Raw genomic sequence first — 19016 nt, 5'->3', positions numbered from 1 at the left:
AAAAGGTTCCTGTCAAAAGTCATAACAACACATGCATTCTTGCACTTACAAATGAGGTCACTGACCCCTTTAACCTCCACTTTGACTGCCAGGTCAAATTGACCCATTCCTAAACCATAAAGGTCTCATTTCAAAATATTCTCATATTTTCATTTAAAAGAAAAGAAAAATGGTTAAAAGTAAAAAAAAAAAAAATAAAAAAAAAACTGTAGTGGAGTACAAATATACATTTGCACAAAAACAAAATAACACACACCCTGAATTTTTACTGTCAGAGCTGAGAGTGAAGATGAGTCCTTCTGCAGTGGTGACAGAGGTTCAGAGAGTCACACTGACCTGCAGTACCAGCTGTCCTCTGACTGACAACACAAACTACATTTGGTACTTGAACAGTCGACCTCTGACCCCGAGAGAGAACCAGAACAAACATCTGATCCTAGACCCAGTCAGCAGGGAGGATGCAGGAAGCTACTCCTGTACTGTGAAAACCAACAAAGATATCAGCTCTGCTCCAAAGACTCTCACTGTCCAAAGTATCACAGGAACATGGACACCAGCAGCTGCAGGAGTTTCTGCAGACCTAGAAAAGATGAAAATGTCATTCAGGTAGACAAAGACAAAGTGGTTTATGTAATCTCTGAGGATGTCGTTTACCAGGGTCTGGAACACATTGGGTGCATTAGTTAGAACCAAAGCCATGACCAAATATTCTACATGATCGAGGTGGTCATTGAGCAGTGATTGACCACCGAGGTGGTTATTGAAAGCTGTTTTCCATTCATTGGCTTCTCTGATTCTCTGGAAACATGGAGGGAGGGATTACTCCAGCAATGAGGGATTCCCTGTTGTATTTCTCCATAGTATCTCTTTAGAGAGTCTGTGGAGAAGGGAAGTGGGAAGTGGAGCACCTGGGAGTAAATCTCAGGGGGTTGGGAAGCGCACCTGTAACCGGAAGGTCGCCGGTTCGATCCCCGGCCTTTCTGTCCTGGTCGTTGTGTCCTTGGGCAAGATACTTTACCCTACCGCCTACTGGTGTTGGCCAGAGGGGCCGATGGTGCGATATGGCAGCCTCGCTTCTGTCAGTCTGCCCCAGGGCAGCTGTGGCTACAACCGTAGCTTGCCTCCACCAGTGTATGAATGTGAGCGTGAATGAATAATGGCATTGTAAAGCGCTTTGGGTGCCTTGAAAAGCGCTATATAAATCCAATCCATTATTATTATTATTATTATTATTATTATATGGGTGACATCGCGGGAATGAAAGAGCGAGATCTTTGCTGAAGATTTTCGCTAGATCTCTGAATACTGAGAGACACTCACTGAAGGAAGTAAAGGGGTTGGGTGCAGAAACACAGAACAAGACACAGGGCAGCCACAAATGGAAACACAGAGTGGGGGGAGAGATGACTACAGCTACTCATACTGAAACCAACATACTGTACTGTAAATCACAGGGAAGTCATTCTTAGAACAGAGATAAACAGAAAGCAAAGACTCTAAACAGCAACTCAAACTTTAAATTGTGAACTAAGAATTCAAGACTGCAACAAAGAGTCAAACAACAGGAACCATTAGAAATCATGAAGAAGGAAGTGATTTTAGTGCTGTTAAATCTGTCTGCAGTTTGTCAGCAGACACACTCACAGTAAACACTTTGTGTTCTGTTTTAAACCTTTCCTGTAAAACTGCTATTTATTTTTTATATTTATTCTACAGACATATCAGACAACTGCCAGCAAAACTGCTGCGGGTACAGTAGCTCTAACACTATATCATTAACTTAATATGTCATGAAAAATCCATGCAATTTCATTATTTAGATTATATATCTCTACAGAGCTGCAGGTCAAGATCATTACTCCCACTCAAAATAAGAACACAGAACTATGGAAGTTTTTTTCATACTGAAAGAAAAATACCATCTATAACACCCATACGACTGCGGGATAGTCAAAGTTCCAAGAAAATATCTTGAAAGTTTGAGTTAATGCATCAGCTGTCCACACATTGAACTTTTGTGCAGTAATTAATTTTTTTCACTGGAGACATTCAGAGCTGAAGAATGTGACGGCACCTTTCTTCATGTTTGCAATACATTGGTAACTCACTGAGGCTGTAACTTTTTGAGTGCACGTGGATCTGTGCCATCACATTCTGGGTAACAATGAAATGATGTCCATGGGCAGAGCTAGCAAGAATTTTCAACTTACTAACTCAAAATGTAAAAAAAACTCAAAAGTTGACTTGAAATTAGGTTATGAGTTATGGATGGCCATTTTATAGATGAGGAAGCAGTCATGAAAAAACTGGTGGTGGTGAACTTTCTTATGCCTCCTTTCTGGATTTTGTTTAAATTTGATTAAAAAAACAAAATAATGTAAAAAATAAATCAAGACATACAAAAAAATAAAAATATAACTTTGCTCCATTTTAATACCTACATGAAAAACACCTTTCCATTCATGGTCATTTCAAATATGGTCACCCTTCAAATATGAAATTTTTAAGTGCAGACAAAAAAAAGTAAATCCATATGTCACTATAATCACTACACTAATAATATCTGTATTATATGTAACAGTCATGGTCCTGTGTCTGTGATTGTATTTCTCTGGAATTATGAGATACATATGCTCCAGTTCAGAAGAATAGAATAGAATAGAATAGAATAGAATAGAATAGCCTTTATTGTCATTGTACAGGGTACAACGAAATTGGAGTGCCACTCCCTTGGTGCAAAAATACAATAATAAATATAATTGTAAAATATAAAAGGTACATTAAAACAAACAATAGTAAGTACAATATATACAGGATAGCACAATATATACAGGATAGCAGCATTAATATAATGACAGTAAGAATAGCAGCATAATAATTGACGGTGACAGTATGGAGTAGCTAAGCAGTTTCATTTGTTTTTGTGCTTATTTACTATGGTGATGGCTCTGGGAAAGAAGCTATCCCTGAATCTGTTTGTCTTGGTTTTATGTTACCTGTACCGTCGGCCTGATGGTAATAATTCAAACACTTGATTGCTGGGGTGAGAATGGTCCTTGATGATATTGCCAGCTGAGTTCTTGAGTGACTCGGAGTTCTGTTATTTATATATTCTAGTTCTTGGTTCTTGTTTGATTTTGTTAGTTCCATTTTCATGTCCAGGCTGTCCAAGTCTCATCTCTGTACTGTCATCAGTGTCTCTGTGTTTGTTTAGCTTCTGTCCACCCGGTTGTGTCCCTGTGTCTGTCTTGTCTCACTGTGTTCTGTCTCCATGTCTGTCTGGTTTCGCTGTCTTATCAAGTTCCTACATCTTTAGTTCTGGTCCCTGTTTTTATCCCATCCTGTTCCCACAATCATATCTCTGTGTTTCTCATGAAAATAACCATTTCCTGTGACATCTTGTTCTGAATAAGGAGCTTGCAGTCTTTGCTAAACTTGACCTCTCAGATTTTCTAAGATCAAGATAACAAAATGTTAAATGCATAACACTTGACTGCATTCACACAGGTAAGACAAAGCCTTTCAATAGTTCAGTATTGAGGCCCAACCTCCATGACTTTTTAAAAAAATCACATTTGCAATCAATATTCTTTGTTTTTATTATTTCGGCTAAGTTTGTATCACCCATCCTTACTGTAGCAAGGCAAGGCAAAAACATCGGCAGTGGATGGACGTTTGCAGCCATGATGACTCAGCAAAAAAACTAGGCAGAAAAAAAAACAAAAAAAAAACCAACACGCAGGGTTACTTGTCGCAAAAATGTAGCAGCGGCCGGTAATAAACCAGTCCTCATCAAGGAACAGTGCTCTTTAATCAATTCAGCACATGACTTCTTCATGCTGCAGTTCTGCAGCACTATATACATATGGACAGTATTAACAGAGGGAAAAAGATATAAAATGTACAAATATACAAACCAGTTTTAAAAAGTAATATGTAATAAATAGTGTTATGTATATAGTAGAGATGGCACAATACCACTTTTTTATGTCCGATACCGTTACCAATATCATAAATTTGGATATCTGCCAATACCGATATAAATCCGATATAGCGTATTTTATAATCAGTATAATGTTTTTTTTAAATATCTTGCTGCATTTTGTCTAAGTTCATACTCAAGTTTAAAAAAACTAAACTAAACTAAAGCTATTCTGTTATACCTGTATGCGAAAAATACACTGCACCCAAAATATTTCATAGTTCAGCAACACTGATCAATCTAATAAACTTAAACCTACTCCATCCTTCCTATTCTGGTATTTTAAAGAGTACTTAGTGGAAATATTAACCAACCTAACTAATAGGGTTGCCAACTCCCAGCAACTCCTGGGATACCTTTCTCGGACATTAAATGCCAGTTTGGAAGCACGTAGCGAGGCTCCAAATACTCAACCAGACCACCGACAGGTCTCGCACGCCACAGCCGCTCTATTACGTGACGCATACTCCTCCGACGTGCTAAGGTTATGAGCTGGGTTACGCTATGTCGCAAGTTTTGTGAGGTGCTTTTGTGACATTTAATGGATCGGATTACATTTTTTTTTTCTCCCCGATATCCGATCCAGTAATTTAGGTCAGTATCGGAGCAATACCGATACGTAACATCGGATCGGTCCATCTAGTATATACAGTTAGGTTATTGGACATAGAATTTGGTATTGGACAGTGGTGAATCATAGAGGGAAAAATTAGGCGGGGGGTATCGGTGCATGTGTGAGTTCAGGTTCTGTAGCGCCTTCAACATGAAGGCTGAGCATGTTGAAACCAGGGTGGGAGCTGTCCTTGATGATGTTTGCTGCTCTGCTGAGGCAACGGGAGGAATACAGGGAGTGCAGAATTATTAGGCAAGTTGTATTTTTGAGGAATAATTTTATTACTGAACAACAACCATGTTCTCAATGAACCCAAAAAACTCATCAATATCAAAGCTGAATGTTTTTGGAAGTAGTTTTTAGTTTGTTTTAGTTTTAGCTATTTTAGGGGATATCTGTGTGTGCAGGTGACTATTACTGTGCATAATTATTAGGCAACTTAACAAAAACAAATATATACCCATTTCAATTATTTATTTTTACCAGTGAAACCAATATAACATCTCCACATTCACAAATATACATTTCTGACATTCAAAAACAAAACAAAAACAAATCAGCGACCAATATAGCCACCTTTCTTTGCAAGGACACTCAAAAGCCTGCCATCCATGGATCCTGTCAGTGTTTTGATCTGTTCACCATCAACATTGCGTGCAGCAGCAACCACAGCCTCCCAGACACTGTTCAGAGAGGTGTACTGTTTTTCCTCCTTGTAAATCTCACATTTGATGATGGACCACAGGTTCTCAATGGGGTTCAGATCAGGTGAACAAGGAGGCCATGTCATTAGTTTTTCTTCTTTTATACCCTTTCTTGCCAGCCACGCTGTGGAGTACTTGGACGCGTGTGATGGAGCATTGTCCTGCATGAAAATCATGTTTTTCTTGAAGGATGCAGACTTCTTCCTGTACCACTGCTTGAAGAAGGTGTCTTCCAGAAACTGGCAGTAGGACTGGGAGTTGAGCTTGACTCCATCCTCAACCCGAAAAGGCCCCACAAGCTCATCTTTGATGATACCAGCCCAAACCAGTACTCCACCTCCACCTTGCTGGCGTCTGAGTCGGACTGGAGCTCTCTGCCCTTTACCAATCCAGCCACGGGCCCATCCATCTGGCCCATCAAGACTCACTCTCATTTCATCAGTCCATAAAACCTTAGAAAAATCAGTCTTGAGATATTTCTTGGCCCAGTCTTGACGTTTCAGCTTGTGTGTCTTGTTCAGTGGTGGTCGTCTTTCAGCCTTTCTTACCTTGGCCATGTCTCTGAGTATTGCACACCTTGTGCTTTTGGGCACTCCAGTGATGTTGCAGCTCTGAAATATGGCCAAACTGGTGGCAAGTGGCATCTTGGCCGCTGCACGCTTGACTTTTCTCAGTTCATGGGCAGTTATTTTGCGCCTTGGTTTTTCCACACGCTTCTCGCGACCCTGTTGACTATTTTGAATGAACGCTTGATTGTTCGATGATCACGCTTCAGAAGCTTTGCAGTTTTAAGACTGCTGCATCCCTCTGCAAGATATCTCACTATTTTTGACTTTTCTGAGCCTGTCAAGTCCTTCTTTTGACCCATTTTGCCAAAGGAAAGGAAGTTGCCTAATAATTATGCACACCTGATATAGGGTGTTGATGTCATTAGACCACACCCCTTCTCATTACAGAGATGCACATCACCTAATATGCTTAATTGGTAGTAGGCTTTCGAGCCTATACAGCTTGGAGTAAGACAACATGCATGAAGAGGATGATGTGGACAAAATACTCATTTGCCTAATAATTCTGCACTCCCTGTAAATGTCCATCAGGGAGGGGAGAGGGCAGCCGATGATCTTTTGTGTTGTCACGACTACACTCTGAAGCCTCGCTCTGTCCGCCCTAGTGCAGCTGCCGTACCATATCGTGATGCAGTAAGTTAGCAGGCTCTCAATGGATGAGCAGTAGAAGGTCAGCAGCAGGTTGGAGTTCAGCTTGTACTTCCTGAGGACCCTCAGGAAGTGCAGGCGCTGTTGGGCGTTCTTGACAACCGCTGAGATGTTGTCTGTCCAGGAGATGTCAGCAGAGATGAGGACGCCAAGGAACCGGAAGGAGTGGACCCTCTCCACACACTCCCCGTTGATGTAAAGGGGGGCTAAGTCAGTGCTGTGCCTCCTGAAGTCAACAATGAGCTCTTTGGTTTTCTTAGTGTTCACTGGCAGGTTGTTCTCTGAACACCATGCTGCCAACTTCAGGACTTCCTCTCTGTACTCTGCCTCATCTCCCTTTGAGATGAGTCTGTCTACTGTGGTGTCATCCGCAAACTTGATGATGAGATTGTTGTTGTGGGTCGAACTGCAGTCGTGGGTGTAGAGAGAATACAGGAGGGGGCTCAGCACACAGCCCTGTGGGGAGCCGGTGCTCAGTGTGCGAGTGGAGGAGAGATGAGGGCCGAGTCTTACAGTGTGTGTGTGTGTGTGTGTGTGTGTGTGTGTGTGTGTGTGTGTGTGTGAATCCATCTCTCACCCCAACCCCACACCTCACCTCTGTTTTACTGTTCTGATACATGTCCTTCAGCAGCCTCAGCCTCCTCTGTCCCACTCCTGTCCTCTTCATGCAGTACCACAGTTCCTTTCTTGTCACGCTATGTCTTCTTCTTTTAAGAAGATGAATTCCTTCTAAAGAAGAAAGGTGTCATGATTAGGCTGTGTGCAGGCAGGAATTGGACCCAAACGCAAACTCACGGGAAACAGGACTGAACTCAAAATACAGCTTTATTGCTGACAGAAGTTAAAGGTGATACAAAATAATAAGAAACTAAACTGGGAAATGCTAAAGGAACTGGCTCACGAGGAGACACACGGAGGGGCACACAGTCATGAGGGAGAACGCGACACAGAACTGAGGGAGACGCGGACATAAATACACAGAGGGTTAACGAGGGAAGCGGGAGCACACGGGGAACACAGCTGACACAGATAATCATAACGAGACAGGGCAGGAGCAAACACAACATGACGCATACTGACGGGAGACTGTCAAAGTAAAACAGGAAGTACACAGAGGAGCAGACAGGAGGGGAAGAAAGAACACGGGGAGAGCACAGACATAACGGGCTGGGGAAAACATGGACTAAAACACAAGAGAAGAGAAACGAGGCATGGGAACTCAGATACATGGAAGAGGACACGGGGTAAAGACATGAGGGGAATTCTAATAAACTAAACTGAACAACCTAGGAACCATAGAATAAATAGAGAACAAAATACAAAAACACAAGAAAACTAAGAACGCTGGGTCAAAATGACCCAGGACCACAACAAAAGGACATTTTTATATAATAACTTAATGCCATCTGTCATCACCTACAAAACAACAACCTAGCTTGTTGTCATGACAGTGATCAGGCATACAAAAACAGCTGTACCATCAATGTTTCTGAATAAAAGCTGAAGGTTGAGGAGAGCCATGCTTTCAGAGGTTTTCAGAACATGTAAGCAGGAAAGCATACATGTTCTGTAAGGTTCAGTTCTTTGTTTCATTTAAAAACTTTGATGTCTGGTAATGAAAGTTTCTGGTAAAGGGGTGAATGGACACGCAAAAAACATCTATGGATTAAAAGGTCAGATAAAGCAAACTACAGATGAAACCAGAGTCGCGTGCATGTCTGATGGCTTCCCCACACAGGTGATCAAGGATGTGAGAGAAAGTGATGCAAACATTTACTGCTGCAACAAGTATAGAAACAACCAAGAACACTCCTGGGACAGGAGAGTTAAACTCATTGTTTCAGTATGATGCTTGTAAACAATAATTGTTTTATGATTATCACACCGATGCAGGATATGTGAAATACGAAATGAATGCATATCCTCTCAGAGCTGAAGGTAAAGGTGAAAACAGCTCTATCTTAGCAGTGATAGAAAATTGAAATTCAGAGAAACGCTTAAGATATTAGAGATAAAATTAGTGCAAATTTTGTTTCCCAAAAAATGTGAATAAAAACACAGCAAAAAAGGGTACAAATATTACTGAACAGTACACACAGCTTTTAGAGGCTCACACTGTATGCTACCATTCAGATCAAGGGCGTAGATTTGGTTTTGGCATTGGTGGGGACGGATGATTCAAACCCTGCCCTGTTTCTTCTTTTTTTTTTGCCCCCTTTTTGTCTTTGCTTCTTGATAAAACAAAAGGAGACATATACTTGCCTACATGTGCTATTCTACATGCTTTTAAAACATTTAAAATTACAATTCATAGTTTTATATGTGAATTATATAATGTTAAATTACTATTAAACAAATGACTGACTAAGTATTTTAGACTTTAGTTTATTTCAGCCATATTCCATATAAATCAGGTATCATACAAAAATAAAAATAGAGTGATGACAATAAAAGAATATGACTTTAAGGACTTAACAACATTACTTCAGTTATAGTACACCAACATCTCTGATACATTAGCACTAAGGGAACACTGAATGACCTGGTGGACTCTTCTAAGATTACCACAAAGTAAAAGATCTCTCAGCAAAATTATGCAACATTTTAGGCACTATTGCCCCGATCAAATCAGTGAGCTGGGATGTTTTATTCTAAACATGAACTACTGTTACAGCAACAGACATGGACTACTGGTGCCCCACACAACAACTCAATGTCCACTATGTGAAGGAGCCAAACACATGCCTTCTCCTCTCGTTAACTGAGATAAACTGCTGGTATATTGGTTTTCCATCTATACTGTCCAGTCTGTCCTGGTGGACATGGCATACAGCAACATTGTTTAATCTCATTTGAGTCATTGTTGACCTTAGCCATGTTTTTAGTCTTCTGAGAGCACTGAAGCTTCTTTCAGCCTCAGTACATGCATTTTATCCTCAGATTAAAATTATTATTATTTGCTTGATGTGCCTCACATTTGGCCCTGGCTCTTCCCCTCTGACTGCACTAGGACGGATGATCTGATATCGTCGTGTTGGTGTTGTTCCCAGATCATCATGAAAATGTTGTTCCAGGTTCAACATTGCAAGTGACCAATCACATTGTTGTGACGTTATTCTTTTGCGCACCAAGTCATTCGTGCATTTATGAAATTCCAATGTTGCAAGGACAATATCAATTCTGCTTACCGTTTATTAAAGGGTTAGGGTTAGGGTCCGTTGATCGGTGGACAGAGGCGGTTTCTCGCAGCTTAAGTGCAGTTTTTTGTTTTACGGCGGTTTTTCCCGAAGTCGCAAAAGTATGACGTCACAACATTCTGATTGGTCACTTGCAATGTTGATCCTGGAACAACATTTAGAATGATGATCTGGGAACAACACCAACACGACGATATCAGATCATGCGCACTAGGACATATTGCCACCTGATAAAATAACACATTGATTCGTGCCATATAAAAAGTGAGACATGTCAATTCAGATTCTTTGTCAAATGTACACTAATGAATCAATTTACATCAGCAGCCTAACAATTGTCATGATAATAAATACTAGTTAATCTATAGCACCAAATCATCAGTCAGTCACCTGTGACCTCGCCTCTTCACCTCTGTCCGAGCTACAACATGGCAGAGCTGCCTCTGTCACCTGATAAATAACAGTGAGACATTCCAAATACAAGCAGTCACACATGTGCTTCAAATACAGTCATGAACCAGCAAGTCATCATCCAATTTCACCTGTGATCATGTATCACCATTACTCTCTGAGCTTTGTGTTGGTTCTTCTGTCACCTGACAAATAGGACATACATGACAATAAGAATAAAATGTGTAGCTGCTTCAGTGTTTCTGTCAATTTGTGCAGATCTTGACTCATCAGTAATGTTTGTAGGGTGAGTGCATTTTTAAAACAATTTGTGCAAACTGCACTACAAGGTGGAATATTTGCAAAATCATGACTACCTCATGATATTTTGTCTCAAAAATTAACCCTATGAATGTCAGTGCCATTAGGATGAAATTTTAACGTTAGACGTATAATTTTAACAGCCTCTGTAAACTAATATCCTGGCTTGCTCGAGGCTGCTGTTTTTTCTATTTCTGTATACTAATATAGGCCAGTCACTGCATCTTTATCAGTAAATCTGAATGGTCTGATTTTTTTTTATTTAGACTTTACAAAGGTGAGTAATATAGTAATATATAAAAACACACATGTATTTAATATATATAGCTATAGACTACCTTTACTGCTCATTTACTGAAGTATATTTACAGATCAATGAAATGAAATGATATTTTGAAAAATGAAAATATCCCACCTGTTAGTGGTTCTGGTAAGTTTCTTTTTCTGCACCACAATAACCACTAATGCCACATCATTGTTTTTACTCTGTCAATAGTAACAACTTTGTTGTAATGTAATAAAATGTGGCCGTGTAGCATATTTAATTGGGATGCTTTGTAAATTTTAAAAATAACAAAGACAAGAAGTGTGACAATAACTAAAACACACTGAATTCAAAAGTAGGTTAGTTCAAAAGTAAGAGTCCAATAGGTGCTGCAAACATCCATTCTTCACTAGAGGGCTCTGTTGTGAAAAAAAATGTAATCATAAAGGAGGAAGTGACTTTGATTGTGTTAAAACGTGTTTGTCTGCAGACACTGAAATCAGCTCTGTATTCAGGTTTTCCTCTTAGACAGCTCATGAATTTGAACATTTATTCACATTTTTGATATTTTATAATTTTTGATATTAACAGAAGTCATAGCAAGGACTAAATTATATTCACACAATCAACTTTTTGATTAGAAGTGAAAATCTACAACAGCCATGTTGTTGGCAGAAGCTGGATGTTTGTTTCTGGGATTCATTCTGTGTCTGTCAGGTAGGAATAATTTGTTTCTCCTTCTCATGATGACTGTGATGATGTTTCAGGGATCTAGAAAAAAGATGCAGAAAGTTACAAGTTTTTCTAAGAAGTTAAATTAAAGTGAATTTCCTAAACAAACTCACTTAAGAGATTTACTGTTAACATGATTTTTACTTGTTCTGCTGTTCTGAACTCTCAAGTGTATCAAAGCACCAGATTGTGATCCTTCACAGTAACATGCTGTCATCACAGATTAGCACAGAAAAGAAAGTTAGCATAAATGTTCACCATGTTTTCGAATCATGTTGTGTTAAAGGTGGTCAGGGAAAACCAAACAGCATCTGTGCCTTGAAAGGTTCATCAGTGAATCTGCCCTGCTCACATCAACATCCCACTGCAAGAAATAGCTGGTACACTGGACACTGGACTGTCTCCAAGATAATGTTCTCAGCAGATGAAACACATGTAAAGTACAGCATGTCAGCAGAGAGTAATTTCACTCTAACAATCAATAATCTAACAGAGAGAGATGCAAATTTTTACTGTTGCATTAAAACTGCTGACACATCAAAGTGTCAACAAAGTGGAATTCATCTCCAAGTTACAGGTACAGTGCTTTTTACAAATGTATGACAAATGAATGAGTTTATGAATGATCAGTGTATTCATGTTGGTCATGTGACTTCTCAGAGCTGCAGGTAAAGGTGATTCCTGCCACACAGGGACAGACAGTAACACTGATGTGCAGCAGCAGCTGTCCTCTGACTGAAAAGCCTGCAGCCTACATCTGGTACAAGAACAGAGAGTTTCTCTATGAGGACTGGTCTCCCTGGTACCAAGAGCTGCTCAGCAGTGAGGAAGCAGTCACATACTCCTGTGCTGTCAAAGGCTACGAGGATCTCAGAGCCCCTGAAGTCTCTGTGGGTGAGTCATGATGGACACCTCCTCATCGTGTTATGAGATGTTAAACACAAACACTTTACTGTTCAGACTCTAATGAATTTACTGAAAGTTGTTGGTTTTTCTCAGATTCCATCACACAGACCTGCTTCAGTGTGACCTATGCTAAAGGGAGAATGTGTTCTTCTCAGCAGACATCAGTGGACGAGTCCTGCTCCATCACATATCCCAGAGGTGAAGCTCTGGACAAACTGCATTTTGAAATTTAATTTTTAATTTGTTAATTTATTTGACATGACAGAGATTAACTGGTGGAAAATGTGTTTATCATCTCCCAACAGAAATTCATGTCCAGAGGACTCCTGCTGAACACAAAGATCACATCAGACTGACCTGTAACAGCAGCTGTTTTCTGACTGACCCTCTGATTTCCTTTGTGTGGTATGAGAACAGAAAGCCTACACTGAAGGAGGGAAAACAGATTCAGGTTCCCCGCTCTCAAACAGACAGTTTGTCTTGTGCTGTAAAAGGTCTTGAGGATGTGCGCTCTGCTGACGTCTGTGAGTAAACTTATTGTCTCTCCACTTACAAAGTATTACCACCACTTCTTGCAATTAATACTAAGTCTATTAATCATCACACTAGTAAATCCAAAAAAGTTCATTCTGTTCATCTGGACATAGCATTTTCAGTGGGAGAAACGTTTCGTCATTCATTTTTGTGACTTCTTGAGTCTTAGCTCACTGCAGTTTCCCCCAACCTTATAAACTGTACATTTGCACAATGACTGAAACTAGGTCAGTTTCTTGATCATTAATAAGTGATGAATAATTTTGTAAATGTTGGTGATCACATCGCAATTCTCAGCTGCAGATCCAAAACTCTGGAATCATCTCCCTCTTCAGATCTGCTCATCTATGATACTAACAGTATTCATCTCCTGACTTCTCCTTAGCTTTTTCAGTCTCAGCCAAGAGTAACTCAGTCTGTCATTTTCCTGAATGTATTCCCTGATTTATATATTTTTAATGTTATTATTTTATTCTTATAAATTATTTAGTTGTTTTTGTATTTTTATCACTAATTATTACAGTAATTTAAAGTGCTTTTTACTTGTTGTGTAGTACTTTATTGTCAATTGTTAGCCGACCCACAACATCTGTTGTGTTTAAATATATAATATAAATAAACTGATTTGACAAATTAAGTTAAAATATCTCTCTTCTCTGTCTCATCTATATTTCAGGTGTAAATGGTTCCTGCTGGAGTTTGAATTATGTCCACAGCAGAATCTGTGCTCTGGAAGGATCTTCCGTCAACATCTCCTGTAAATACTCACATCCTGACTATGAGCAGATACAGTCTAAATGTTGGTATAAAGTCAAGAGAGAAGCTGAACAGCTGACTGAGGATGCAGATCATGTGGAGTATGATGACAGCATGAAGAACCAACACATCCTCAGATTAAAGAAGCTGAAGAGAGATGACTCAGCAGAATACAGGTTCACCATCACAGCAGAAAATGAAGAAGTGAAACAGTCTGATTTTCCTGGAGTTACTCTGATTGTCACAGGTAATTATTTAGGTGTCAGTAAGTAAGAGTAAAAATTTCATATTTTTCAAACCTACTAGCTCTTAATAGGTACATTTTGTGTTACAAAAGAATATGAAGAGCCATCATTCAACTGTGTCTTACATGTGTAATGTAAGTCATCACACAGATACAACCAAATGCATGATGCAATCATCAGATTTCTCAAGATCCAGCCATTCATTTCTTCTGCATATCCATTTTCAGGTTGCAAGGGCCAATCCAAGATAGTGGCAGTGAATGTAAACAGCAGTAAAACTATAAACATCTAATCTTTACTGCCACTGTTGTGTATTTGTGAATTTTGCACTATATATGCACTACCCATACTACAGTGGTGTTTTAAGTGCAAAAAAGGCAAATATTGTACTTCTGACATATCTTGATTAAGACATAATACATAATGCCTATGGTTAATTTCATCAGTTGGCCAAACCCATGTAGAGCACAAACAGACACAGCTGCAACATGCAGACTCCATGCAGAGAGACTGAAGCCTGGATTTGAACCAGGCGTGCTAACCACCTTCTCACCCACTCATAAGATGTTTATGCTATGTTAATGCTGACTTAATTTTATTTCTGAACACTCCCTGAGGTAGAAACTGTGCATTTCCTGTATAGCGTCTTCATGTTTTTCACCCATGCATGTTTTGATGTTAGTATGATCAGTTAGGAAAGAAAACAGAAGAAACTATTTTAGACAGGCAAAAATGTTTCTGCTATATTATTCTTTATTATAAAATCTGAATTAATTCTAAATAAAAATACAATGCAGTGATTTGTAACAATCACACAATATAATACAGAAAACAAATCAAACATATAAGAATATATTTTTTCTTATGAATTTAATGCCAGAAATGTTTCTCAAAAATGTTGGGATGGGGCAAGAGAAAAGTTAATTGGAGGAAATTTTGCAGCTAATTAGTTTCATTGATAACAGGTCTGTAATAAGAAATAAAAAGAACATGTAGAGTTTCTCACATGTAAAGATGGACAGAGGTTCACTAACCTGCAAAAAACTGCATGTACAAATTGTGAAAACTTTCAGAATAATGCTGCTCAGTTTGTATCAGAGCCTAGACTCTGTAGAGGTGAAGAAGGTGGCTTGAATGGAGCTTGGGTGCTTGAGTGTTAGAGATGCAGGGGAGGCGGGTTGTGCGAAGGCATTTGCAAAGGAGAATGACAGATGTGCAATGAAATTTAATGTATGAAGCATGAATGCTGATTGGCCTGGAGAAGGCCAGGAGAAGGTGACTGGACAAGACCAGTAATGGCACAGTTTGACAGTGTGGGAAAGTGGGAGTGATAAAGCTTAGATTTAGCTGGCACTAACTCGCGATAGGTGAAATCTGCGAAGTAGTCAGCTTTATTTCTGTGCAATTATTTTAGATGTTACTGCTACTACCTGCTACTATACTATAATCATAAAATGTTGCTAGTTTCTAACACACTGCTTCTGCATTTTGGTTTCATTTTAGTTAAAAAATAATAATACAGTGTAATGCATCATATGTTACAGGGTGGCTGTAACTCAGGTCGTAGAGCAGGTCACCTACTAACTGGAAGATTGTTGGTTCAGTCCTAGTCTGCTCTAGTCTGCATGCCAAGTATCCTTGGGCAAGATACTAAACCCATGTTGCTCTCCAATGCACCCATCGGAGTATAAATATATGTGGATTTTAGTTATGAAGCACTGAGAAATGGTAGAAAAAAAGTGTAAATGGGTGAATGCACAAGTTGTGTAAAGCACTTTGAGTGCTCAAAATAGAGTAGAAAGGTGTTATATAAGAACCAGTCCATTTACTATTTTGTTGTTAATCACAATTCACATTTAATGCATAAGCAACAGAGGAGATTTGCTATAAAAGAGATTTTTTTGACCAATGTTCGTCTTTCAGAGCTGAGAGTGAAGATGAGCCCTTCTGCAGTGGTGACAGAGGGTCAGAGAGTCACACTGACCTGCAGTACCAGCTGTCCTCTGACTGACAACACAAACTACATTTGGTACTTGAACAGTCGACCTCTGACCCCGAGAGAGAACCAGAACAAACATCTGATCCTAGACCCAGTCAGCAGGGAGGATGCAGGAAGCTACTCCTGTGCTGTGAAAACCAACAAAGATATCAGCTCTGCTCCAAAGACTCTCACTGTCCAAAGTATCACAGGAACATGGACACCAGCAGCTGCAGGAGTTTCTGCAGCTCTGCTGCTTTTAATACTTCTCACTGTCTTCTGTTTGATCAGGTGAACATCAGTGTTTTGTCTCTCACATCAACCAGATTCAATCTCAAGTTCACACACTAACCTGGCCCCACCTGTTTCTATATTCATCTGTTTCACTGACCAGAAAAAAGAGGCCTTGCAGCAATTGTTCAGGAAATGAAATAATGGAGAACTCCACGGTAAAGAAAATACATTTAATAATCTTGCTTCTGTATAGGGACAGTCTTTTCCACATTTAATCCTACCACTCATCTTTTTCACCACTTAATTTGAAATGTTTGTTTTGTTTTGCATCACTTACACTTTGGTTTCAAGTATGAAAGCTTCTCAGCTCCGCTGCCAGAGGAGGAACCTAACTACAGTGAAATCTGCTTGTCCAAGAACAAAACAGAGACTATTTACTCCACTGTTCAGCCATTTCAACCACAAGAGCAGGACCATCACCCCTATAATGTTGTGGACTTGAGAAACAAGACTGCTCCTAAGTGAGTATGTTCTGTGGATATAAATCACACATTAATTGAATTATTTTAATTAATGCACTAGTTTTCTTACATTCAGGCTCAATGACCAGGCTGTGGACACCTAGAAACTTTACAACACATCAACCTAAAGAAGATAAAATATAACAAGACATCTGGCTGTACAGGATTTGAGTGTATTTGTTGAGATGTTGGCTTTTTTTTTTTTTTTTTTTTTGATGAGTATTTACGTGTTGTGGGCGCTCTTGACAGCATTAATGGATACGCTTATAGGAATTGAAACTAAGTGACTAGGAAGGCTTAGCAGCTCTTGATCTTGAGACGCTCACTCTCAGGCTCTGCCTCACACCAAATACGAGGAAGCCTCAAAACCAGTGCTTTTTGAATAGTGTGTAATTAAAACCACTAGTCTTTCACACATTACAAAATCTCAGTTAAGTCTTGGAATTTTCCACTGAATACATAACACATTTGAACCGTTTCCCAAAAATGTGCCATTTTAGGAGTTATTACTTTTTAGTATCAAACTGGGAGTCTTATTTAACCTATTATAACTATCATCTACTGTTTTAATCAAAACTGTTGACTAGCAGGTTTGCAAGTCAGAGATGTTTTGCCCGGTTATGGTTATGTTATGCAACCAAGTTACTCTTGTAGACTTTTAGCCATTGCAGAGACACTACAGAAGAGAGAGACTGGTTACTCCAAGACTGGAGAGTTGACAACAGGATAAGAGGTCATAGAAACACAACTTCCAGGTGGGGGAAAGAGGTGTCCAACTCCAGTCCTCGAGAGCTACTGTCCTGCAGCTTTTAGATGCGTCCTTGTTCTGACACACCTGAATCAAATGAATGGCTTGTTACCAGGCCTTTGCCAAACTTGATGGCATGCTGAAGAGGTAATCCAATCATTTGACAACTGTATTGGAATAGGGATGCATCTAAAAGCTACAGGAGAGTAGCTCTCGAGGACTGGAGTTGGACACACCTGATTTAGAGATTCATAAATGACTTCACAAGTTCCCAGATGCAATTCTGTCAAGTTTACAGACTTGCTAGAAGCATTCTGGAGCAAGTTAATGATAACGAAAATAAATTCTCAACCAACATGAAACATCTGCCGTCAGATGACATATACCCAGTTAATTGGATATTTTAATAAAATATAGTATTTAGTAAGTAATTCTTTTTTCAACTTTTTATTTTATTTAGGCTACAGTTATAAATTTTACGTTTTAATAAGCTGGCGTCCCTATGATGCCTTGTCTACTTTTATTGTTACACATAGTATGTTTTATAATATCCAAAGGTTCTCATGTGTTTTCAGTATTTACCATAATCATGTGCATTATGTTATCTTTTTTTTGGTTTGTAATATGACTACTTTTGAAAATATATGTAATTTGACATGTACATTATCATTACAATTAATGTCCAAGGTTTTTCACTTTTGTGTCTACTTCTGTCTTTATAAAAGTTGAGTTAAATTAAACCTGTGCTCCAATGTTTTTTTGATGACCACACTTCTTAATAAAATATAGGAGTGTAGCCTGACTGGGATTACTTAAAACAAGACCAATTTCAAATATTATTCATACACTTTATTACCATACCATTGTATTGCAGGATTAAGTCAGATAAAACAGATAAATAAAGGAATTCTAAGTAATTCCTTGCCTACTTCTTCTGCAAAAAACAAATCAGTCATAGGAGTGTCCCTGTAAGTGCTGGAGTGAGAATGAGGAACAAGAGAAAAAGAAAAGAGAAGGAATGCAACTGTTTTCTCGATGGTCACTTGACACTGTCTTAGACAGTATACATTTCCTCTTTACTCAGTCCACAAATGGATAAGCTGTACGACCTTTTCACTGGTTAATGTGTTAAAAGTAAACTTGAGCAGCAGGATCATTATAAGGTCACCAGATGCTGTAAAACATCTTTATAGAGGCTTTAGCACGTCAGGTGTTTCCTGTGTTAGCTTTCCATATATAGTGCTTTGCACTCAATTTCAGAGTAATAGTGAAACGCAGTTTGGTTAAACTGACTCATTCAGTTGTGATTTTCTTGTGCTTTCAGTTCTCCACTAGTATTTTTCCACATACTGGAGGACCTCCCTCTGTTCATACACTACACTGCATCGCGCTCCTCCTCCAGCATCACCTCCTGAGACAGCTGGGGGCTCAATTTGCACACAGTGATTACTAAATAATCAAAATGAACTGTTCTTTAAATAGAGAAAAGTGAAAGTTTGCTGGTTCACTTCCAGCTAGAGACACAAATCACCATCGAGCTTGCATCTGGTTTAAAACTGCCAAATCGAACATGCAGAGCTACCTGCAGTTAACCCTTTTGTCACAAGACAGCAGCAAACGTTGGCTGACATTCAGACTTTGGCTAAAAGACAATGCCAAATCAAACACTACAT

The 19016-nt window shown here is 39.2% G+C and overlaps 1 protein-coding gene across 1 annotated transcript; it reads left to right on the top strand.

Annotated features, from left to right (window-relative positions):
- Window positions 1-11187: 11187 nt before the first annotated feature.
- Window positions 11188-18077, top strand: LOC116311932 (B-cell receptor CD22-like). Its single transcript, XM_031729171.2, has 10 exons — window positions 11188-11406; window positions 11708-11998; window positions 12082-12315; window positions 12421-12525; window positions 12633-12851; window positions 13538-13864; window positions 15786-16131; window positions 16235-16289; window positions 16426-16595; window positions 16672-18077. Exons 1-10 carry the CDS (start codon window positions 11352-11354, stop codon window positions 16697-16699), a joined length of 1830 nt encoding a protein of 609 aa, XP_031585031.2. The 5' UTR covers window positions 11188-11351; the 3' UTR covers window positions 16700-18077.
- Window positions 18078-19016: the final 939 nt, after the last annotated feature.

This window comes from Oreochromis aureus, linkage group 6 (genome assembly GCF_013358895.1).
Source record: "Oreochromis aureus strain Israel breed Guangdong linkage group 6, ZZ_aureus, whole genome shotgun sequence".
NCBI classification, from domain to species: Eukaryota; Metazoa; Chordata; class Actinopteri; order Cichliformes; family Cichlidae; genus Oreochromis; species Oreochromis aureus.
Note: the sequence above shows the minus strand (reverse complement) of the source record. Positions and strands in the feature narration are given on the sequence as shown.

Coding starts and splice junctions, on each gene's coding strand:
- LOC116311932 (XM_031729171.2), top strand. CDS start 11,352: ATGTTGTTGGCAGAAGCTGGATGTTTGTTTCTGGGATTCATTCTGTGT. Junction 11,407..11,707: donor ATTCATTCTGTGTCTGTCAG/GTAGGAATAATT, acceptor GTTGTGTTAAAG/GTGGTCAGGGAAAACCAAAC. Junction 12,316..12,420: donor AGCCCCTGAAGTCTCTGTGG/GTGAGTCATGAT, acceptor GGTTTTTCTCAG/ATTCCATCACACAGACCTGC.